Source organism: Crotalus tigris, unplaced genomic scaffold (assembly GCF_016545835.1).
Source record: "Crotalus tigris isolate CLP2741 ecotype Arizona unplaced genomic scaffold, ASM1654583v1 scf7180000019218.882973, whole genome shotgun sequence".
In the NCBI taxonomy this organism is placed as follows: Eukaryota; Metazoa; Chordata; class Lepidosauria; order Squamata; family Viperidae; genus Crotalus; species Crotalus tigris.
This window is the reverse complement of record NW_024097440.1, coordinates 163,620-188,670: the sequence shown is the minus strand read 5'-3', so window position 1 is coordinate 188,670 and position 25,051 is coordinate 163,620. Positions and strand designations below refer to the sequence as shown.

At 39.8% G+C, this 25,051-nt stretch overlaps 2 protein-coding genes across 7 annotated transcripts in view; both read right to left on the bottom strand.

Moving 5' to 3' along the window:
- Positions 1-9,359, bottom strand: part of LOC120316059 (broad substrate specificity ATP-binding cassette transporter ABCG2-like) — a 30,817-nt gene extending 21,458 nt beyond the window's left edge. For 2 of the 4 annotated variants that reach the window (XM_039361224.1, XM_039361226.1), the window contains exons 1-6: positions 8,861-9,359; positions 7,164-7,338; positions 4,838-4,897; positions 3,764-3,878; positions 2,541-2,693; positions 374-531 (exon numbers count right to left, since the gene is read on the bottom strand). In XM_039361224.1, the coding sequence (XP_039217158.1) occupies positions 374-531; positions 2,541-2,693; positions 3,764-3,878; positions 4,838-4,897; positions 7,164-7,338; positions 8,861-8,879 (680 nt within the window). In that variant the 5' untranslated portion in view covers positions 8,880-9,359. The remainder of the gene's footprint in view (positions 1-373; positions 532-2,540; positions 2,694-3,763; positions 3,879-4,837; positions 4,898-7,163; positions 7,339-8,860) is intronic. The other 2 variants (XM_039361225.1, XM_039361228.1) reach the window with 2 other exon arrangements.
- A 3,215-nt stretch (positions 9,360-12,574) lies between these two features.
- Positions 12,575-25,051, bottom strand: part of LOC120316058 (broad substrate specificity ATP-binding cassette transporter ABCG2-like) — a 34,448-nt gene continuing 21,971 nt past the window's right edge. For 2 of the 3 annotated variants that reach the window (XR_005558853.1, XR_005558854.1), the window contains exons 10-17: positions 21,879-21,961; positions 21,654-21,743; positions 19,648-19,772; positions 19,285-19,439; positions 18,293-18,382; positions 17,680-17,780; positions 16,088-17,042; positions 12,575-13,837 (exon numbers count right to left, since the gene is read on the bottom strand). Coding sequence is in view for 1 of the 3 variants with exons in the window: in XM_039361223.1 (XP_039217157.1) it covers positions 16,895-17,042; positions 17,680-17,780; positions 18,293-18,382; positions 19,285-19,439; positions 19,648-19,772; positions 21,654-21,743; positions 21,879-21,961 (792 nt within the window). In the remaining 2 variants the exon portion in view is untranslated. Of the gene's footprint in view, positions 13,838-16,020; positions 17,043-17,679; positions 17,781-18,292; positions 18,383-19,284; positions 19,440-19,647; positions 19,773-21,653; positions 21,744-21,878; positions 21,962-25,051 lie in introns of those variants that run through there. The other variant, XM_039361223.1, reaches the window with a different exon arrangement.

Sequence of the window (25,051 nt, the reverse complement as noted above, 5' to 3'; positions counted from 1 at the left end):
CGAACTCTAGGCTGTGGAGCTTGCCTGCAATACTACATTCTAACCACTGCACCATCAGGGTTGTAAAAGACATATGAAATGAATTAATGACACATAATGAAGAAGGTTCTCCTGGCTACCAGAATGACAAAAGTACAGGTGGTCCTCAGTCCACAAGCATGACTGAGCCTAACATTTCTATTGCTAAGCCAGGCAATTGTTAAATGAGATGCACCCTGTTTTACAATTTTTTTTCCGATTTTATTAAGCAAATGTCTGCAGTGGTCGTAAGGGAGAGGACTGGTTGTAAGTCACTTTTTTCAGTGCCACTGTAACTTCAAAAGGTCGCTAAATGAATGGCTGTAAGTTGAGCACTACCTGTGGCACAGATTACCTTTTTAAGAGCAGCAGGACAGCATTGGCTGTGCTAGCATCCAATCCTGTGGTTGGTTCATCTAAGAACAACACTCTGGGGTTAGTAATGAGTTCTAATCCAATGCTGGTCCTTTTCCTTTCCCCCCCTGAAACTCCGCGAGTAAAATAGGTGCCAACCTGGTACAGCAAAGGAAATGGCAAAATAAACTTCTTGGTTCATGAACAATATGGAACAAAAAATATTTCAGCATAAAATACTTTAATAATGTCTTCTCCTGATAATAACTGAGTTTATCAAATGGGACATCACTGAAAGAATATGGGGGACGGGAAAGGCAGCATACATTAAGGCAGACCTGGGCATTTTATGGCCTCCAGGCCACATCCAGCCTTTTGATAGTCCTTGTCCGGCCTGCATGAGATCGGTCAGAAATTAGAAATCAAATGTAAATAACTGTACACCATGCATGCAATACAATTGTGTTGCTTTTATTTTGAAGGCAACTGCTTTTTTTTTTCAATTTACATATGTATGTGGGTGTGCATGCCTATGCATCTTCAGAACCCTATTGGTTTGGCCCTCCACAACAGCCCCCGTTTCTCTCGTGAATTGCCCACCCCTTCATTAAGGGGTCTCAGATGGTCATCTTAAGCCACCTGTCCTCATGCATAGGTGAAAGAATGCCCATTTATATGGAATTCACTTGACCCTTAGTTGCCAGAAAGATCTATAAGAACCCTGCAACCTAAGACCTCACATAAAGATAGACAACCTTTTTGGAATTTTAAGAACCTGCATGTCCGTGAGGCACTCACAAAATGGCCACCTTCAGCAAATCTTCCCTCACAGATTAGTATCTACAGTGAGGGTGTCCAGTCTCAAAGAGACTGGTAAAGTTGCTTCTCTCTCTTCCCCCAGTGCTCACCTACCACCTGTTTTCCAGGCAACTGGTTATTTCCCTGCCTTTCTTCTCTTTCTTCTCTCTAGCCCAGATCAGCAGCCCCATCTCTATACAACATCATTTCTGTTGCTCTGCTTCCATTCACTGCCCCCTCCTTCTCTTTCATGTTCCTTTCCCTCAGATCACCAGAGATCTCTCCAACAAAGGGTTCATTTGCATCCCATCTTATAATCTCCTGCCCTATTACATTCTTACTTAACCTATTTCCTGGATATTAATTAGTTAAGTCCAGTTTTGACACTAAACGCAGTCAGCCCGTGCTATTTTCACATGGATCCAAGAAGGGAAGCAATGCGGATGAGATGACCCACAATTTTCTCATTTTTGCAGGCCCTTCATCTACATTATGTTAAACTAAGAGTCATACAGCAACTGCAGACTGGATGCTTTCTACAAGTTCAGCACAGCCCCAACTGCAGTTCCTATGACACTCAAGCATCATTGTTCTTGCAAAAAAGCCAACACAGTGCTGGGCTGCATTAACAGAGGGATAGAATCAAGATCACATGAAGTATTAATACCACTTTACAATGCCTTGGTAAGGCCACACTTGGAATACTGCATCCAGTTTGGGTCACCATGATGTAAAAAAGATACTGAGACTCTAGAAAGAGTACAGAGAAGAGCAACAAAGATGATTAGGGAAGGCTAAAACATATAAGGAATGGTTGCTGGAATTGGGTATGTCTAGTTTAACGAAGAGAAGAATGAGGGGGGACAAACAGCACCTGAAGGCAGGACAAGAAGCAACGAGTGGAAACTGATCAAGGAGAGAAGCAACCTAGAACTAAGGAGAAACTTCCTGACAATTAGAACAATTAACCAGTGGAACAACCTGCCTCCAGAAGTGGTGAATGCGCCAACACTGGAAGTTTTTAAGAAGAGACTGGACAGCCATTTGTCTGAAATGGTGTAGGGTTTCCTGCCTGAGCAGGGGGTTGGACTCGATGACCTCCAAGGTCCCTTCCAACTTATTATTATTATTATTATTATTATGTAATATTAATGGACTAAATTTTCTCTCATTTTCGGATTAGATCAAAGGTGGGCAAACACCAATCTGCAGCTTACATGCAACCTCAGAAATATTTTTGTGGATTCCAGAAACAAAATCACTCTTTGCAGATAGTGGTTTCGTACCATTCTTTATAGACATAACTATTTACAACACTAAATGTTGGTATCAGGTGGGATTAAAAACTATACTAATGTATGTATAACTACCTTAGTATCTGCAACTTTAGTCAAATCCAGTTCCTTGAGAACCTGTTCAACCCTCTGCTTCTTTTCATATTTGCTCGTAGATAAAGGTAGCCGAAGGGCTGCTGAAAACATTAAATTTTCTCTGACTGTCAAGGTCCCCATCACTATGTCATCCTTAGAGATTAAAAAAACAACTGGACATTTTCATTTGAACATTAGACTTGCTAAGACTGCTATTGTACAATCATTATTAGACACTCAGAGGGTGTATTGAGCATTCACAGAATTATAGTTATGTTCTGCGCCTATGTTCCTTTAAAAACCTCTTAAAACAGAGCTAGTTTTTATTTTATGACATCATACCATATATAGGATTTTCCGAGACTTCCATCCCTCACCCCAGGTGTACAGGTAGACTTCGAATTACAAACACAATTGAGCCCAAAATTTCTGTTGCTAAGTAAGACAGTTGTTACATTAATTTTATCCCATTTTATGGCCCTTCTTGCCACAGTTGTTAAGTGAATCACTGCAGTTGTGAAATTAGTAACAGTGTTGTTAAATGAATCCAGTTGCCCTGTTAACTTTGCTTCTCAGAAGATCGCAAAAAATAAACGTTCCTGGGACACTGCAGCTGTCATAAATATGAGTCAGTTTCCAAGTGTGTGAATTTGATCATGTGACCATGGGGATGCTACAACGCTTGTAAGCAGTGCTTTTTTTGTAAAAAAAAAAAAAAAAAAAAAAGTGCCGGAACTCACACACTTCATACAACCAGCCTTGCCTACCCTACAAGGTTCCATCCCAAAAAGATGGCGGAACTCCGTTCCGGGCGTTCTATGAGGAAAAAAGCCCTGTTTGTAAGTATGAAAAACAGTCATAAGTCATTTTTTCAGCGCCATTGTCATTTTAAACAGTCAGTAAATGAACTATTGTAAGTCGAGGATTACCTGTATTCATTTCTAGTTTTACAATCCCTGAAGATTCTTTTAGATTTAATTTCCTCTTCCTGTTTAGATGTTCCGCATGTGTATATTTTTGTAAAAATTTTTTTTACAATATTCTACATTAGATTATACAATATAAGCACAGAAGATATTGGAATGTGTTCCTGAAGCAAACCATTCCATTTGGCCAATTTATCATAAATAAATAGGAATCACTGAGAAATGGAAAGGGGTTCTGTACTTTACCCTGGGTGGAAAATAAAGTAGGTGGATTATACATAACAACAAAAAGCTTACCTGTACTACATATCCAGACATACATTTAAATTGTGTTGGCAAGCCCATGCCATCTAATAAAATATCCCCAGATAGCCCTTTGGGGTCTTTCCTTGTAGATAAAATGTCCAATAGCCTAAAAGAAAAATAAAACCCATTTCAATTGAAATTACTGAGGTCTACATTTCAGGAACATATCAATTACAGCTTTACAATCATTCAAAATCATAATTTATCTGTGCGTGCACACATAAGAGAAACAGGTGCTTTCAAAACAGCTACATAAGCCTGAGAAATACAAAGTTGTTTTAACTGTTAAAGAATGCAAATGTTCAAAAGTCTTGTAAAATTAAAACTTGGATTGAAATTCTAAAACTTATAAAGAACAGTTGCAGGAATTGGGTATGTCTAGTTCAGTAGTGGCGAACCTATGGCACGTGTGCCACAGGTGGCATTCAGAGCCCTCTCTGTGGGCACTTCTCTGAAATGCTGGTGGCAGGCTGCGGAGCCCCAGAGTGCACCGGTTGAGGGGCTGGCAGGCTGTGGCTGCTGATGGACACTGTCGGCCCCCATGCGCTTGCTGGCCTCTGTGTGCAGGGGCCAATGATGTCAGGAAGCAGCTGCCCCGGCCTCTGCCTTGCCTTGCCCTGAGATAATGGCACCCCCCACCCTGCCTCGCCTCACCCCGCAGGATGAGCCTCCTACCCACCACTCCACCTGCCAGAGACCCCCTGGATCTCCCCCAACCCTGCCCGGCTCCCACAGGCGTCCCTCCCCATGAGCAACATCGAGGTGACATGCTCACCTTGGCCACACCCACCCAGTCTGCCATGACCACCACAGCCACAGCCACCCGGCACCCAGCAATAAATAAGTGGGTTTTGGGTTGCAGTTTGGGCACTCGGTCTCTAAAAGGTTCGCCATCACTGGTCTAGTTTAATGAAAAGAAGGATTAGGGGTGACACGACAGCGTTCCAATATTTGAGAGGCTGCCATAAATAAGAGGGGGTCACCTATTCTCCAAAGCACCTGAGGGCAATATACATTTAATTGGATTATAAAATAGGGCTTTTGTGTCATTATTTTAATACTTACGAAGATTTGCCACAGCCAGTGGGTCCTAAAATTGCATTAAGACCAGGTTTCATGACACCACTGTAAAATAAAAATAGTTTGTTACTCTTGAGATGTTTACTGTATATATATTTTACTAACTACACATTTTGCTTTGTTATTCTAGATACATGGGCAAATAACATTATGTGACTATTATCTATAAGCTTCTCATCATTTGAGTTGATTACTTTCATCAGTTTCAAAGCTGCTTCTAAGTACCCACTGTGGTTTTTCAGCATTACTGAGATTCATTGAGGACAATCAGAGGTACAAATGCATATTAAAGAATGGTTGCTGGAATTGGGTGTATGTAGTTTAACAAAAAGAAGGACTGGGAGGGGGGTGGCACGATAGCAGTGTTCCAATATCTCAGGGGTTGTCATAAAGAAGATGGAATCAACCATTCTCCAAAGTACCTGAAAGAGGACGAGAAGCAATGGGTGGAAATTAATTAAGGAGAGAAGCAACCTAGAACTAAGGAGAAACTTCCTGACAGTTAGGACAATGAATCAGTGGAACAACTTGCCTCCAGAAGTTATAGATGCTCCAACACTGAAAGTTTTTAAGAAGAGACTGGACAACCATTTCTCTAAAATAGTATAGGGTTTCCTGCCAGAGCAGGGTGTTGGACTAGAAGACCTCCAAGGTCCCTTCCAATTTTGTTATTCTGTGATCCATGACAGAGAACCCTAAAGTTCAAACAACAACTCTTAAACAGTACCTAGGCTCTTACTAGTTTTGGCTGGATGTTAAAAGCCTAGATTAGCAGTTTGGTTTGTATTAAGATAGTAAGGATGGAATTGTGCACTGCTTCATAGTCTTCAAAGGTTCAAGCAAAACAATCCTTTGAAGCTTTTTAGGGTGCTTTAGAGCTCTTTCCCTCATTTTTAAGTGCAAAATGAAGCTGAGAGGAAGCATCAGAAGATACCTCTGCATACTGTATGCAAAGCTCTTATCATTGCCGGTCTGAGAAGACATGGTATTGGGAAGTGGTGGTTTAGAGAGGAAAAATGAAGCAAAATGGATACTTCACTTTACTACGGGGGACTGGGTGGCTTATGGAAGCAACTTCTAGAGGATTTTTCACTCAGACCTATTGATTGCAAGTGTCAGAAATGATAAAGAGGATTTGGCATTGCTTCATGGAGTGCCTCACTGTGGCGGCATGTAGCACAGTGTATCTCACAAGTGAAGAAAATGTCAGGTGAAAAGGGACTATCATAAATAAATGTCCTTAAAAACCCAATCCAGTTCTAGATCAGGAGTAGGCAACCTTGGCTCTTTTATGACTCGTGGACTTCAACTCCCAGAATTCCTGAGCCAGCCATGCTGAGGGGAAAGGGTTTCCAAGCTGAGCCAGGCTGGCTGAGGAATTTTGGGAGTTGAAGTCCACGAGTCATAAAAGAGCCAAGGTTGCCTACCCCTGTTCTAGATGAATGAGGAAAGTGCCATGAGATTGTCATGAATCTGAAAGATAGTAAGAATTAAAAGGACTAATGGGAGCTAAGTATACTCTTTCTCAAATTCCTTAGTGTACACACATACATATACACACAGCCCTAGGGATGAACTATGACAAATTGACACTCTTTTCTATAGACCAGATAATATTATTCCAAATTACAAAGCTGTATGAAAATATATCCAACCAATTTAAATTTGTCACTGGTAATCATTTCTCAAAATTCATACGCATAAAGGAATAAACCAGGACTGCATTCTGACTCTTCTTCTTTTTAACCATTCTTTGAATTGTATAGTTTCAGGTTTGATCAAAAGTGAGTTACATGGCAACACATCAACAGCTCCATTGTGTCCCTTACATTAAAAAGGCTGGACAAATATTAAACAAACATTCCAAAAGTTCAATAATAATAACATTAAAAGGCCTGGCTCAAATAGTCCATTTTTAAAGGAAACAATAAACCCCAATTGAATCTGATTTGGGGGAGGGAAGGGGCTACGTATATGTGTTCATGACTTTTTTTTGGCAGTGCTACAGAAATGGCTGGCCATTGTTTACTTGTGGGCTGTCTTTTAAATATCCAAGAAGGCTTATAGTCAGGTGTGTCTGCAGGGTGTGCTCAAAGCCGTCAAGATGGCAGCCAGAATGGTAGGGTGTGATGGAAGTTCCGTCTCCAATAAAGCAGGCAGAGCTTCCATCATACTGCCGTAGCTGTCATTTTGGAACTTCCTGGTGTTTTCCCATCCAAATCCTAATCAAGCCTGACCCTGCTTAACTTCCCAGTCCAGACAAATTTAACCCACGGCACCCCACTAAGCCCCCTCCTCAGTTAAAACTTACCTGATATTGAACAAAATGTTTTTCTTAATTTCTTTTCGAAAGCCAAGATAGCCAGTCTTGAATTTCACAAAATAGGAAACATTGTAAAAGGTTATGATACTTCCTTCTATATTACTCATCTCACTTAAGAAAGTAACTCTTCTCTTGGATATGTCAACTATACTTCTGTCAGGATCTTGAAAAAAAACCAGAAGGAATGATTGGAAACTACTTCTGTCAGGATCTTGCAAAAAAACCAGAAGGAATGATTGGAAAACTCGTGGCCGGTCTAGAGAGAACAAGCTGGGAGAAGTAACAATACTGTATTGCACAAAGAGTGGTGCTTCCAGGACTAAATCGCAAATCAAGACATACATTGGCATAGCTTTTAAAAGTAGGCCTCAAGTTACAACCACAGTTGGGACCGAAACTTCCGTTGCTAAACGAGATGGATGTTAAGTAAGTCATGTCCAATTTTGTCACTTTTTGCCATGGTTGTTAAGTGAATCACCTTAGGTGTTAAGTGAATCATGCGGTTGTTAACTAAATTTGATTTCCCTGTTGACTTTGCTTATTGGATATCAGCAAGGAAGGTTGCAAATGGTAATCATGTAAACCCTGCAATCATTACAAATATGTAACAGTTGTCAAGAACCTGAATTTTGATCACATTGGGGGACTGTAAGATAGTCATAAGTATGAGGACCACTTTTTTCAACTCTATCCTAACTTTGAACAGTCATTACCATAACAACCGTCACAAACAGCTGTAAGACTAGGACTGCCTACCCAGGCAGTCCTCAACTTACAATTGTTCATTTAGTGACTGTTCGAAGTTACAGCAGCACTGAAAAATATGACATGACCATTTTTCACATTGGTCACTTGATCAAAATCCAGACACTTGGCAACCGATTTGTATTTATGGCGGTTGCTGTTGTTCTGGGTCACCTTTGATCTCCTTTTGCGACCTTTTGACAAGCAAAGTCAATAGAGGAGCTAGATTCGCTTAACGACTATGTGATTCACTTAGCAACTGCAGCGATTCTCTTAACAACTGTAGCAAGAAAGGTCGTAAAATGGGGCAAAGCTCACTTAACAAATGTCTCAGGAACAGAAATTCTGGGCTCAGCTGTGGACTACTTTTATACACTTTTGGGACACTTTTGTGATCATTAGTAAGCAACAAGCAAAAAGCAATAAAACATTCACAGCCCTGGTGTTGAATGGTCCTTTCTGAAGGTGGGTTCATTACTAAAATACTGCAGCCTTTGCCCTTCTGTCCCTAACTGATAAGGCTGATAATTAAGTATGCAGAACTTTCTAGCTAATTAATCTGCAACAACAAAGGGGAAGTAACCCTGAATTAGCTGCTGGCCTGGTAGTGTTCCTTGATAAGGCTACCCTGTACCCTTCCAGGAATTTTAGGTCAAGGATGAGAGGCCCAAAGAGAAAACATCTAAGAACAGAAGTGAGACAAATGAAAGGGGGTGGGGGGGGGTGGGGAAGGTTCAACAAAATGGAGCTGCTCTGGCAAAAACTAGCTATACCAGTCCTACAGTGTGTTATGAGTTAAGATGAGTGACTACATATATTTGCTGGCTGGGGGAATTCTGGGCGTTGAAGCCCACACAGCTTAAAGTTGCCAATAGGGCTCTTGATAAGAAACAAAAAGAGAATTAGAAATCCCGAACTTGGGAAAAGCGTGATCTGCGTACAGGGAGCGCGTTTCTCCATCTCGGACGATGGAATACTACTGGCCAGACACCAGACTGCAGAAGAGCTGCGCTTCCCTGGCCGGCGTTTCGTCAGCAATCCGGATCAGCTGGAACCGACTCCTTTCCCCTTCGCCTCCTACCGTTAAGCCTCCTGGCCGCCCTCCGTCTTGCTTTACCGGGACATTAAGGAGTGACCGCGGGCCGCGAAACTGAGCCCAGGCGAAGCGTTGCCGACGAAGGCGGGAGAGGCAGCTGCTCTGTCTTAGCTTGGTTCCGCAACCGTTGCCCCCGCGGCCGCGTTCCAGCGGCGGCCCCTCCCTCCGCGCAGGCTGAGCGCCCCAGGAGTCATCCGAACGCTGGGCCAAGCCGGACCCAGGAAAAGAGCGTAGCGTTCGTGTTAATTAATCGTTCGTGTTAATGCAGCCCTGGATTGCATTGGCTTTTCTTTCTTTCTTTCTTTCTTTCTTTCTTTCTTTCTTTCTTTCTTTCTTTCTTTCTTTCTTTCTTTCTTTCTTTCTTTCTTTCTTTCTTTCTTTCTTTCTTTCTTTCTTTCTTTCTTTTTTTTGGGCAACCACAATGTAGGATTGTCTAGGATTGCAAAAAGCCAGTGCAATCCTAGACTGTATCAACAGGGATAGGATCCCAGAAGGGACCCTACCACTTTATAATAAAGCCTGGGTAAGAGCACGCTTGGAATATTGCATCCAGTTTTGGTCACTAAAATATAAAAAATAAGATGTTGTGACCCTGGAAAGAGTGCAGAGAAGAGTGACACAGATGATTGGGGGGCTGATAGCTGAAGCATAGGAGGAATGGCTGCAGGAATTTTAGAATAGAAATAGGAATAGAATAGAATAGGAACTGGAAGGGACCTTGGAGGTCTTCTAGTCCAGCCCCCCCCCCACTCAAGCAGGAGAATTGGGTATATCTAGTGAAAAGAAAAACTAGAGGCGACATGATAGCAAGAAGAACTAGGAGCAACATGATAGCAAGAAAAATTAGGGGCGACATGGCAGCAAGAAGAACTAGGGGTGACATGGCAGTGTTTCAATATTTGAGGGGCTGCTACAAAGAAGTGAGGGTCAACCTATTTTCCAAAGCACCAGGAGGCAAGACAAAAAGTAATGCATGGAAATTGAACAAAAAGAGAAACCACCTGGACCTAAGGAAACATTTCCTGACAGTAAGAACAATCAACCAATGGAACAGCTTGCTTTCAGAAGTTGTGGGTGCTCCATCACTGGTGGCTTTTAAGAAGAGACTGGACAGCCATTTGTCTGAAATGGTATAGGGTCTCCTGCTAGAACAGGGTTGGACTAGATCAGGAGTCCTCAACCCCCGATCCATGGACCGGTCCCGGTCTGCAGCATGCCAGAAACCAGGCCACACAAATAAGCGAAGCCCCATCTGCAGTATGCAAGCAGCACATGAAACCACACCCCCTCCGGTCCACAGCAAAACCTCTCTCCATGGAACTGGTCCCTGGTGCCCAAGAGGTTGGGGGCCTCTGGATTAGATGACCTCCAAGGTCCCTTCCAACTCTGTTATTCTGATGTGGCGGTGACAACTGTCTGCAGAAGGTTTGTAGCAATGGTGAAAGACTACTTTGGGTGTGCAGAGCTCTGATTGTTAATGGGATGCCTAGAAGCAGATGGGTTAAACCCCCCCCCCACATTAGACCTTGATGACATGGAATATCAGTGAGTTTTTTTCATGATGTCAAGCAAAAATGAATTCAAGGCAGAGAGAATGCAACCATCAGTCCAGGACTGTAAACCTGGAGTGGGGCTGTGGTCTTTTCATTATAACAAGATACTGCAATCTTCTTGTTCAATGAACCCAGTGTTCAGCGTTGTTCAATGCATGTTCAGTGAATCCAGTGCTCTTCATCTATTGATAAGCTTCAAATGTCTGGTTTGAAAAGCCACATCACGTTAATATCTTTACATTTTTTTTAATAAAATGTTTTATTGTTTTCAAGGTAACAGAAAAAGGAAAAAAAAGAAAAGGAACAAAACACAAAGATACATACAATATCAAAACAATGCATAACAAGTACTTAAAAATAATACAACAGAAAAAAAAATTAAAATATACCGGTAGTCCTCAACTTACGATCACAATTGAGCCCAATATTTCTGTTGCTAAGTGAAACATTTGTTAAGTGAGTTTTGCCCCATTTTACAACCTTTCTTGCCACAGTTAGTAAGTGAATCACTACAGTTGTTAACTTAGAAACACGGTTGTTAAGTGCATCTGGCTTCCCTATTGACTTTGCTTGTCAGAAGGTTACAAAAGGTGATCACATGACCCCGGGACACTGCAGCCGTCGTAAGTTTGAATCAGCTGCCAAGGGTCTGAATTTTGATCACATGACCATAGGGATGCTACAAGCATCGTATGTATGAAAAATGGTCATAAGTCACTTCTTTCAGTGCCACAACTTTGAACAGTCACTAAATGAACAGTTGTAAGCCAGGACTAGCTGTATACTGTAGTCCTTGACTTGCTATTGGTTATTTAATGACTGTTTAAAATTACTACAGACTAAAGAAGTTATTTAAGATCCATTCATGACTGTATTTCAAGTGGTTGGCAAATAGTTGCATTTACAATATCCTCTGATCACATGACAATGATTTCTGAGGGTTTTTTTTTTTTTGCTGATTTCCAACCCAAAAAAATGTCTATTGGATAAACAGGATTCACTTAAAAACCAAGTGATTCATTTAGCAACCGTGTCATTCGCTATACAGTATAACCATGGTACCTTGCTTTACAACCATCGAAAACGTGGCTGTAAAATCTAGTCCCATCACATAGTACACCGACTAACGACCGCAACAACTTAACAATAGAAATTTCAGTCTCAATTTGTGGTTGTAAATTGAGGAGTACCTGTAATATGTGATTATAATAGTAAACCTGATTAAACTTGCTACTTATGAGTGGATTAGACTATATGTCAGAATCCAATTATATTTCATCTCTAGTTATCAATTATAAAAAAACCCATTTCTGCCTTCTATGAATTCTGCCATACGATGAAGGGAAGGGGTGAACAAAGGGGCTTTATGGCCCTCACTTCCTTCGGTACACTTCAAAGCAGCTGATTGTGTGTATTGCCAAAAGAGCTAACCATAAGAATGGAGCTGTTGCCTTTCATGTAGTTTTCTTTGAAGTCTCCATCCAGCCGGCAGAAAGGAAAAGGGGGTGGGATTGTGATGCCTGAAACTGTCGCTGGAAGAGGGGGGTGATTGGATGGGACTACTGGGGAACCCCTTAAAACCTTGAATGGGAGAGCTTGGACCCCAAGTCCTGTCTAGAACACCTGCAACCATTTTCTCTTAATAAAGGATTCCTGTTGGAAGAATTATTCCAAGAGTTCTGTCTTCTTAAGATGCAAAGTGGGGTGGGTCCTTACACTATATATAGATAAATATAATGAAATGCAAGTAGTCTTCAACTTACGATCACAACTGAGCCCAACATTTTCATTGTTTTTAAATGAGTTTTGCCCCAGTTTATGACCTGTTTTGCTACAGTTAGCAAATAACTGCAGTTATTAAGTGAAGCAGGCAGTCATTAAGTGAATCTGGCTTCCCCCATTGACTTTGCTTGTCAGAAAGTTGCAGAAGGAGATCATGTGATCCCGGGACACTGCAAGTTGCCAGTTGCCAAGTGCCCAAATTTTAATCATGTGACCATGGGGAAGCTGCAACGCTTGTAAGTATGAAAACCAGTCATAAGTCACTTTTTTTCAGTGCTGTTGTAACTCTGAACAAATGGTTGTAAATTGAGGACTACCTGTATGGAATTTATTTATACAAAATACAATAAGTTAAAAAAGCATGATAGTTACGCACACACTTACATAAATGATTGCATTAGACATTTATATATAGAATTATATCTGTTGATTATTGTAACAATATATTATACATTAATATCTTTAAAGCTTATTACTAATGCCTTATAATAAATTTTAGAACATTAAACCAAATCAGGACAACGATTGGATAACCTTTTGTCAGTTCATACTTCTAGCCAAATGGAGCTGGTAGCCAATTTTTTCTAAATCTTTTCTGATGTGTCCAATAAACATTAAAAATCATATTATGATAACAAGGAATCTAGTTAATAATTTAAGACACTTAACTATTGATTTTTAATACAGAATATTCCATCTCTTCTTTGCAGAGTTTTTACAAATAACCAATGTCTATCATAATAATATACTTTAATTGTCTAAAAAACTATAGATTTGGAACTGTAAAGTATATTTTTCAAAAACAATAATAATTCAAGTGTTGTAGAGCTGGTAACAAGTCCAGACTGGGCTATGAAATCAAAAGACGCTATAATCAAATCTATTGCTTTTCTGTAGTTTTAGACAATCCAAATCCTTTTTGCAATAATAAAAAACAGATGTTTGAAAGCTTGGTTGGCAATTGAATTCAAGTACAATATTATTTATCTATGAACTTTTATACATATGTATATAGATACTGTACATGAATTTGCAATGTAGGATTAACCCAAAGATATAAAATTCATGAAATAAGAAACAACATCATACTTCTTTATATGCCTAGCAGCCTTCAGTGTTGAAAATACAACTGAATTTTGGCCAGAAGAAAGAACCAAGATATTGCCGAAGTATTAAAAAGTTAACATAGTCATATAATCTTAATTTCCTCAGTTTTAAATTCTACAAAGAAAATAGAAGGGAAAACATATGCTTGGTGATAAAACTGAAGATTGAGGAAGTTAAAATTTCCATTATCATATAAAGCTCATCAATGGCACAATTAGGAAATTTGTCCTTCCCAAATGTGAAAAATCCATTCAAGGTAGTAACAAAGGAATCTGTTTCAGTACATATCTCAGTCTTAAAGCAATGTTCATTTTTTACATTTATCTTTACCTACTCATGAAGACATTTTTAGTCATCGCTTTATATCAGTGGTGGCGAACCTATGGCACGGGTGCCAGAGGCGGCACTCAGAGCCCTCTCTGTGGGCACGTGCACCGTCACTCCAGTCCTAGGTCTTCAGCTGGGTTTTATAAAACCTTTTCACTTTAGGGCTCCATCGCCGTGTACAAAACAAAAAAAAAAGGTTCAATCCATCAATCAATTTCAATTTCTTGCAGGGAAAAAAAAGATCTTGCAAAGTTGGAATTGATTGAACATTTTAGTCCCACCCAGTCTGCCGTTACCACCGTAGCCACGCCCACCCAATGGGCCACACCCAGCCAATGGACCACACCCAGCCAATGGCCACACCCATCCAGCATCTGACCATGCATTAATGGGTTTTGGGTTGCAGTTTGGGCACTCGGTCTCTTAGGTTAGAACAGGGATCTTCAAACTTGGCCCTTTTATGACTTGTGGACTTCAACTCCCAGAATTCCTCAGCCAGGCATGCTGGCTGAGGAATTCTGGGAGTTGAAGTCCACAAGTCATAAAAGGGCCAAGTTTGAAGACCACTATGAGTTCTAGTCTCACATTGGACACGAAACCAGCTGGGTGATCTTGGGCCAGTCACTTTCTCTCAGCCCTGGGAAGAAGACAATAGAAAATCATTTCCAAAAAGATCTTGCGAAGAAAACTACAGACTTCTCTAGGCAGTCTCTGAGAATTGGACAAGATTGAACAAAAGAAAAATATGCATCATGTACATGTTAAAAAGAGGGAAAAGCTTTGACCACCCATTTGTACCTGTTATATTGACATTGGTATTGAACATCCTTAATATATTTTGATATAAAGCAAGTATTCCTTGACTTTTTCTACCCAAAAGTTCAAATGCAGGCTTTTATATTGATATGAAATCCTAACAATCACTGTTTTAAGTTTAAAGTATGGTAATTCAGTCACTGGCTTCCCAAAAGGTTATGAGAAAAAATACTCCATGAAATATGCTTAAATGCAATAGTGCAGTAGAATAAAACTTTTGTGCTGTAACTATGGATAATATGAATTGGAAACCACCTGAATATTATCCCAACATACTGTGCACATTTTTATATCAATGTTTTCTCATATATTCACAGGTTTTGGGTGTGTAGTAGGGGTAATTCTCATTCTAAGCACTGCACACAAAGTACAATCCATAATAATGGTTGTAAGTAGAAATGTTTTATAGCCTGTAAACAATAAACAAAAATGTCATGTTTCCATACCTGCATGGCAACTAATAAAATGTGTGTATTGTTGATAGCAAAATAGCAGTAGCATGATTGCAATTATTGCTCCTTATATGCCTTATTTTATATGTTCTATTTTGTGGGTTGTACATTACAGGTTTAATTTAGTAAGATTTACTTGATCTGGGTCACTGACCTTTAATTGGATTGGATTGGTTTGAAATGGACTGAATATTTAAGTAACCTTTTACGCAATTGTACAGCAGTATGGAGTTAGCATTGAAAAAAATATATTGTAGTCAATAGGAAACCATGAACAGGAAAACAGGAAGGTGTAAGAAAAATACTCAACATTGCCTTGCCTAGAGTCTCTTTGATGTTAGAGAGAACAAAGAATTTTTGTCAAGCTTTCAGGCTTGTTATAGCCTATATCAGGTTATCTCTACACATCTGTACATCTTATCTGTACTGTACACTGCCCAAAGTCAGTGAGGGAGATGGGCAGCTTCAAAAGTTGATAAATAAAAAATAATAATAATAATGAAAAAATATCAATAAAGTAGAGTTTTACTATTTGTAGTGGTATCTGTCACCAGTCCTGGTTTATCTCCAATGGCTTTGTTACACTTCATATTTATACTTTAGACCAGTGATGGCGAACCTTTTAGAGACCGAGTGCCCAAACTGCAACCCAAAATCCACTTATGCATCGTCAAGTGCCGGGTGGTGTGGCCCATTGGGTGGGCGTGACCCATTGGGTGGGCGTGGCCCATTGGGTGGGCATGGCTGCAGTGGTAACAGCAGACTGGATGGGACTAAAAAGTTCAATCAATCAATTCCAACTTTGCAAGATCTTTTTTTTCCCCGTGAGAAGTTGAAATTGACTGATTGAACCTTTTTTTTTTCTTTTGCACACGGCGGTGAAGGCCTAAAGCAAAAAGGTTTTATAAAACCCAGTTGAAGGCTTAGGACTGGGGCGATGGCACGTGTGCCCACAGAGAAGGCTCTGAGTGCCACCTCTGGCACCCGTGCCATAGGTTCGCCACCACTGCTTTAGACTATGAATCAATTACAAACCCATATATTGAGAAATATGATTAATCTGGAATTAAACATTTCATAACCATTTAGTACTTGGGAGAGAATTAAACACATACAGTGGTGGTTTGGTACACAACTTTTTAAAACTCATTGAATTTGGTACTCAGTTCATTGTGATGTGAACATTTTGTCCCAGTAATCATTGTTTGTTTGGTACTCAATGCACAAACTAGAACTTGTCAGTGTCATCTGCCTTGTGACTCACTACATTATTCCTTATGGGGAAAAATTGTTTGATACTCATCATTATTGTGCCTCCCGGAACCAATTAACGATGAGTACCGAGGTACCACTGTATCTGACTATTTGAAAAATAACCTGAAATCTTTAAATGGTAGCACTACCTTCTAGAAGTGTATTTATTTCTTTATCAATGGTTAATTTTATTTATGAGATGGTTTTATTGTTATTTGTGGTTGGGTCCATTCATTTAAATATAATTTTATTGTCATTTAATGTTGTGAATCAGCATGGGCTATGTCAGGAATATGAAGAAAAAAAATTAAAATATAAATAAAATAAATGCTATTCAAGTGAAGTCTCCATACTTGTAAGCCAGAAATAATTGACACTGATTTTCAGACTTTTTGACATGCAACCAAATAATATCTGAGGGTAGTATGAAGGCAAACATCTTGGCTGAAGGGTAAGGCTTTTCTTGTTTGTGAGATGGTTAATCAAGAAGAAAAGTTTGAAAGAACAATAGTCTTTTTTTTCTCATTCTTCTCTTTACATTATGCTGGCTTGGGCAAACTGGATTGGACACTTGACAGCTTCATTGACTTAAGAGAACTTTTTCATGAAATGTAGCTTCAAGTAAGAAATAGTAAGGAAAATGATGGTCATGCAAGCCAATGCCACATGGTTCTGCCATAACCCCCAACCAGTTGCATCAATCCCTTGGCCTTCTAGGTATTGTTCTCCAGTGCACCTAAAAAGAAATACAAGCAGAGATTTTTGATTATCAGAAGCTCCACCACACGTGTAACAATCTTGTATGGTATCGATAGAGGAGAATATTTGTAGCTCAGGGTTGAAATGAAGAGTCCTTGGTGCTCTTTGAGTGCACCTGATGATGTTACCTAGTTTGGTAATGAAACATCTGCAAGAAAACAACCACGCTTAGACAGCACCAAAGGACGCCTCAGTCTTCTGTGGGCCAAAGACTGCAACACAGATGTGGCCACATTATACCCATGGATGTGGATTGGTTTGAGGGTGGCCTAACACCCACCACATAATAACATGGTAAAATCAGTTTAGTCATATGATTACCCATTTATCGACCGACATGATTTACAACCATAATTCCAAGCTCAATTACAATTGTAAATTGTTGGTATTATCAGTGCAAATCTTTACATAGGAAAATATATAATCGGGGGGAGGGAAGACCTGATCAGATTTAGGTGCTTTCTCCTGATTCCCACTTTAAAGGATTCAAGACTTCATTAACAATAATATTAAAAGGATAATATATCATTTCTTTCACTTATAATATCTCGTACCAGGATTGCCTCAAGTCTTTAGTACTAGGCAGAGTTGAGAAAAGCAGAGATTCTACTTACGGCTGAATTGTGCTAACTTCTGTGCAATTGGAGGGGCTCCCGTTTTTATTTGTATGGATATTACAGAAGTCAAGACCAACAAATTCATTAATCTGCAATGCCTTTGAAGATGAAGAAACATAGCACAATAGTGTTTTTGAAAGCATACACAAAACAAGCCCTATGTGTGCAACAATATACATATGCATTCAGAAGTATTACATAGTATGTGCATTAGACTTACAATATACGTACTGCTGTTAAAATTGCAGGAAAAATAATATAAATAAAATAAATGCTATTAAAGCATTTATTAGCAGGAAATAATTGACACTGATTTTCAGAACTTTTTGACATGCAACCAAATAATATCTGAGGGTATTATAAAAGGGTGAAGGTGAGGCTTTTCTTGTTTGTAAGATGGTTAATCAAGAAGAAAAGTTTTTTTAAAAATACAGTTAGGAGAACAATAATATTTTTTCTATGCATTTTCTATGCATTCAGAAGTATTAGATATTATGTGTGTTAGACTTACAATATACCCACTGTTAAAATTGCCCCTTTAGTTATATGTTGGATGGACGGAAAGATACATATTAGTCAATTCTTCTTTACAAAATGATGTAGCACTTACTGTCAAGCCATATCGAGGGATGCTGAAGTACTGGAGCCAAGATAGCCATGACATGATACTGGTGAGATTGACCAACAAACCCGAGAAAATCTGCAGATAAAATCAAAGATGCAAAATTCATTAAATTCATTAAAAAAAGGAATGTAATTTTTGAAACTATAAACCTTTTAGACACCGAGTGTCCAATAACTGCCCCAACCCCGCTCCACCCCTGCCCCGCCCCGACCCACCCACAGCGCCACCCACCACCTCCATGGCCCGCCGCAGATTGTCCAGATGGCCGAATAGCGCCATGGTGGCCACGCCCGCCAGCTGTGCCCCACAGCAATATCTGTTTGCGACGGGGCACAAGGCCGAAGTCTTATCCCCACTAACATATCCTTGGCTGCGCTGCTCCAGGCGGGCTGTGCCTGGGGGCAACTCTCCTCTGGGGGGTCTGGTCTGGAGGAGGCTGTGGGGGAGGTGGGGCTGGGGCAACGGCACGTGTGCCCACAGAGAGGGCTCTGAGTGCCGCCTCTGGCACTCATGCCTTAGGTTCGCCACCACTGCTATAATCAATACATGATCAAACATTTCCTGGAATGTTAAAGGCTGTTCTATTTTCTCAACTAAATCCATTCTCTTCCTTCTCTGTGTAGTATCTTCTTAATCCCATCTTGGTTTTTCAAACTATTTACCATCAAGCTGGCCTGGTGGTAAGAGAAATGCCCATATTCAGGCATGCTGGCCAGATGTTGATGTGTAACATATCTGAACAGCATTATGTGGGGAAAGGATGATAACAGGGAAGGGGACAAGCAAATTGTTAGGGTTAATCAATAGGGAATCACAATCAGGCAATGAAAACCCCATCTTTTTATGTGTGTCATGGCAACAAATTCAAAAGAAAGGGGCTTTGATTCTATGGTTGTGTTTGACAACTTTTTTGACCCTCTGGATACCTCTGAAGTTGGACAAATAGCCTTAATGAGACATCCATTCAAGGTACTCACAATCATAAAAACAAAGCTGATAGTCATCAGGAGATTGGCGACAGCAACCACATTGTGTCCTGTAGCAATAGCAAGTGCCATCGAGGTTGCAGTGTATGACACCATCATCAGAGTAAACATCATTATAAAGAAAGCCTCCACAGTGGGTTTCAGTCCTTGAGAACAAGAAAAGCAGGATTGGAATCTCAATCCTATTATATTGTCAAACATTATATTAGCATGATGATTACATTTTTTGTTACATAATTCATTCTGATTTGCATAAAGATGCATTGTAGTTTTTATGATGTCTATACATGAAACATCTGTTTGCAGATCTCGCTCGGTATATTTTTCCAGATAGACAAAAGATGATAAACTTACCTAGCATGAAATAAACTATGCAGGTGAAAATTATGCTGGGTAAAGTCCTCATAGGTATTAAATCAGCCATTAGTTTTGAGAAGAAGTATGCAGAGGTTCGATAGTATCCACTGATATATTCATGTCTATAACAAAACAGCCAAAAAATTAGATACTCAATTAACTTTCACTCATTAAAAATATAAATGTGTCATGTATGAATTGCAGCAGAAGGACCGTTCCTTGGAAATTATCCTGACTGGAATAATTGCATTTACAAAAGATCTACAGCTTTTAGTTTGACTTCTTGCAACCAGTTTACACAGTATATCGAATAATAATTAAACTACTCTTTATGAAATAAAGTACAAGCTGTATTCATACTCTATACATAAAACCTGGCTCAGCATTTCAAGCGTCTATGGCTGAGTTCACAAGCTAGATAGATAAATCAATCAATAAATCAATGAAAAATTAAATATCACATTTTGATATATTCTAATAACAATGTTTATCCTAATATCAAATGCCCATTCTTAGAATATACATATGTAACTATTATTTCTGCAAAAACTATGATTCCTTTTAATTTAAGCCATTTTGTTTTTGCCCCAATACATTTTTAAAATTACAGAGTAAAGCCTGGCATTCAAAACTTATTTAGACAGACTTTTTGTTTTAGGAAGACTTTTGCTTGTTTTTTTATCTCTTGTATATCAGTTAAGCTTGCCAATTTCTTTGTTATGAATGCTTTGAAAGGTGGCACAATGGCTGGAATGCAGTACTGCAGGCTAATTCTGCTGACTGAGGACCCAGATTGTTGGGGGCAATAGGCTGGCTCTGTAAACCACTTAGAGAGGGATGTAAAGCAGGGCTTTTCAACCAGTGGTATGGGTACCACCTGTGGTACATTGGCACCTGGCAGGTGGTACGCGACCATCCTAGAAAAGTGGTAGTGGGGAATGAGCTGAACTGGTGGCAGCACCGCACAAGCCTGAGCGAGAGACGGCTGGAGCTGCAGGGCTGTCAGGGCTCAGCGGAAGTGACAGGATCAGTGCTGCTTTCCAGCTGATTGGCGCTTCTTCAGGACTGTCAGGGCTCAGTGGAAGCACCAGGATCAGCACCAGGCTCCAGCTGGAGCTCGGCGCTGATCTGATGCTTCTGCTGAGCCCAGAAGAAGCACCAATCAGCTGGAATGTTGCAGCACCTCCAGGGTCTTGTGATTTACATTCAGATGCTTGGCAACCGATTCATATTTATGATGGTCACAGTGTCCCAGGGTCATGTGAAGTGACCGAAACCTGCTGCAACCACCCAGCAGACAGGGGGAATAAAAACCAAACACCCCCCACCCCACCCCCGCTGCCAATCCTCAGCAGAAATGCTCACAACAATGAAAACCTCGGACAGGAGGAAGAGCATCGCTGGGTGGGCAGGCAGGTGTCTTGCTCGGCTCTGCCTTGGGGGGCACTTTTTTCAGTGCCATCGTAACTTCGATCAGTCACTAAGCGAACTGTTGTAAGTTGAGGACTACCTGTACTTTTATCATTTTTTTCCTTTTTGGGGGGGGGTCATCAAGTTTTTGACACCTTGCTAGGCGACTGGTGGTAGTCGGATGTTGCCATATCCTAAAAGTGGTACAATGGGTGAAAAGGTTGAAAAGCCCTGATGTAAAGCACTGTGAAGTGGTATATAAGTTTAAGTGCTATTGCTGGTATTACCCAGAATCATGAAGGGAGTAGGTGGCATTCTCAATAAATATCACAGATTAAAGTTAGAAATAGCCATAAAAACAGAAGCATGTTTAAAAGGTACATTGTGACTACTATCTTGACTTTTTGGATTGCCCTATGCACAGCCAAACACAGCAACGAGAGTCAAACTTGCACACCCATTGAGGCCTAGAGTGGTCTTTTCAACTCCAGGGAGACTATCTGCAAGTGAAGAGCTTATAGATCAAAAGATTTTATCACTAAATAAAGAATTCTTTTAGATATTCATCATTTTCTCTAGGAATGCTTACTTACATAAATATTTTCTTCTCCACCACAAAGAGTTCAATTGCTGAAATGCTGCTGAAACACTGATTAGTGGTCATAAAGAACATGGCACCGATTCTAGGGAAAAGACAGATTGTCATCATGAGAAACTAGCTTTTTTAAAAGGCTTTTTTTAAAAAAATTAATCCAGTGCTTCTGGGTTTTATTTTCTTATCACTTATTTGATCATCCTATTATCCCCAAAGGACTCACCTATTTTGTATACCTTTACCATCATTCGTTACACCAAAGAATATGGCACCCACGACTAATCCCAGAAAAATCGTAACCAGTAACTGAAATATAAAGATATATTATGCTCAGTTATTAATTGATGCACAGTCATGGTACTTGAGTTGGCATCATCAAAACCAAAGACAAATTTTGCTTCTTTTTCTTCCCAAAATGGCCTTCATTCATTCTTTAAAAAATCGAAGGCATCATGCTATAACAACAAATTTTCCAGTCATCACTATTAACCCGTATTCAACTGATATTAAATGTGAATGGCTACTTTTAACAATAAAAGTTTCAGGAGAAGTTTGGAATTGTGTTATTAGATAAGACAAGTGACATTTCATAAATTAGAGCAATTTGTTTGGTCCATACGCTAACATAAACCTATTGGAAAACACTTGTTCTAGTGCAGGGGTAGACAACCTTGGCTCTTTTATGACTCGTGGACTTCAATTCCAAGGAATTCCTGAGCCAGCCATGCTGAGGGGAAAGGGAGAGGTTTCTAAGCTGAGCCATGCTGGCTCAGGAATTCTGGGAGTTGAAGTCCACAAGTCATAAAAGAGCCAAGGTTGCCTACCCCTGTATCTAGTGTGATCTGCTGACTGGATGCAACCATCTCAAGCTGTATCACCATGGGATAAGACAGATATGGTGTGAAATTCTCACCCTTCATACAAATGTGGCCTCATCTCTTAGAATGCTCAGTAATGGCTAAGTTAGCTCAAGAATTCTAGAAGCTGGAATCCATATGTGGAGAACAATAATACTTGTCCAAGCCAGAAGGATCTTTGCACAGGGAATAAAAGATATTGGGCCCATCCTATAAATGATTGAATTACAAGAAACTACATAGCATTGAAACATAAACCGATTAGAAAAGATGTTATAGTTGATGTCATAAGATAGATAAGCAGATGTCATAAGATGTCATAAGATAGATAAGCAGATGTCATAAGACAGATAAGCAGTATAGTATTTTTATAACATATGAAGTATGAAAACATTGGGATGAGGTGTTTAAATGGAGAATTTGGATATTTAGATGTTAAATACTGAGAAAATTATGATTGATAAGAATCATTTGAATATTAAGGAGAAATTAAGCTTAAACAAGATTTATGAAAATAGGATATATGGTGAACCAATAAGATGATTTTTATAAAAATAACCCAAGTTTATAAGAAAAAAAAAGTCATATATGGACGCTTTTATTGTTGGTGCAAACATGATAAAAATGTTCATATTTAATCATTTATGCATTGAAAATATTAATTATATTTGTTTAAGGTTAAAGAAGGAGAATACTATTAGGAGAAGAGAAGATCAAAGAAATATACTATTAATCAATATACTAATTATGGAAGTATAAAAATAAATTATTATTGATTGTTAATTAACTACTATTGATTGTGCTTTTTTTAAAAAAAAAAATTATGAACCAACACAACATGCTGTAAACCAGGCCCTAAGGATTGTTATTGTAAAAAATCAATAAAACATTTTTTTTTAAAAAAAGAAACTACATAGCATTGATTAAAATTGCAGCCAAAGTAATGGTATCAGGCCATTGAGAGTCGATCTTGAACTGAAGAAATTCCAGAAACTGCCAAAAAGCCCTAGTCTCAAAAATCATGCAACTAAGCCAATTGTATTAGAGAGCAAGGATCATAGCAAGACCAATCTGAGAAGATTAATACAAAGGTTTAAAGGAATACCTTGGAGCATTTACAGATTTCATTTCATAAGCCATTCCTAATGAGGTTAGGAAGATCAAAGCAATCAAGAGGGGCAGGAAGTTAGGACTCTTAGCCCTCAGGAGACTATAAGACTCTTAAAGGGCATAATTCTTGTCACAAGGTCAAGCTTTTACAATGCAATTAAAAGGGATTTTCATAACATCAACATACAACATCAAAGACGCTGTGATGAGGAGATTATTGCCTCGTGGAGAGCAAAGGTTTTAACAAGAAATCAAACGGATCTAATCATTTTATTAAGCCTTACTTCTAAAGTTTCCCAATACCACCAAACCTCTAAGAAATGATGGTGAAAGGGAACAGATTTTGTCTGCTGCTATTTCTCCATGGCAATTACCTCTAAAACCACTTTTACACTATCAGGGATCCCAAACCAGTATTTGTTTATTGAATCTCAGAGAACTTCCACACCGTCACTGGACTCACCTATCAAATCTTTCACAGCAATTTCAAGCTGTCAAGCTAGTGTCCATCATTAGCTCCTACAGCTGGCTAACGGAAGGATACAAAAATGACAGCCAGCTTATCCTCACCCTCATTCTTCCCTTCTCATGTTTGCTTTTTGCAACCAGAAGGGGGAAAAATGGGGAGAATCAGGAAACTACAGTGTGGGATGATCAGTAAAGTAAGGCAACAAGGTGTCTCAGCTGCAGTAAGGTAGTAAAACATGTTGGAGGGAGAATATCTGTAGAGCTGGCGTCTCCAACCTTGGCAACTTTAAGACTTGTGGATTTCAACTCCCAGAATTCCTCAGCCCTCATGATTGGGGGTCCTCAATCCCCAGTCTGTGGACCAGTACCACCACGGCATGCCAACAACTGGGCCACACAAAGAAGCAAAGCCCCATCCGCAAGATGCAGGCAGCACACAAAACCATGCACTCTGGTCCGCAGAGAAACCTCTTTCCACAGAACCGGTCCCTGGTGCCCAAAAGGTTGGGGATCTCTGTTCTAGGAGATCCAAGAGGCAGAAGTCCCAACCAATGACAAACTTACAGCTCCATAAGAAAACATGAATTATATCCTTTGGATCAGGAAATGGAGAGGATAATCAGGTTAGTTAGTTTCCTAGAGAGGCAGCGTTCAAACTGGTGCTGTCTCTGAGAATGAGAAGGATCATTCTCTGAGAATGGGAAGGATCATTCTCTGAGAATGGGAAGGATCATTCTTTTTTCTCCAGCTGATCTTCTCTGAGACCCCTTCCATAATCAAGAAATGTCAGGAGGGAATTGCCAGTTGGGATTTCTCAAACTGGAAGGTGTGGGTGGTCAGAGATGCTTTAGAGCAGACATGTCAAACTCGTGACCTCACATGATGTCGCGCAATGTATAGGGACAGTTTTGCTATTGCTGGCAAAGGGGTGGGCGTGGCTTCCACGTGATGCATCCGGCCC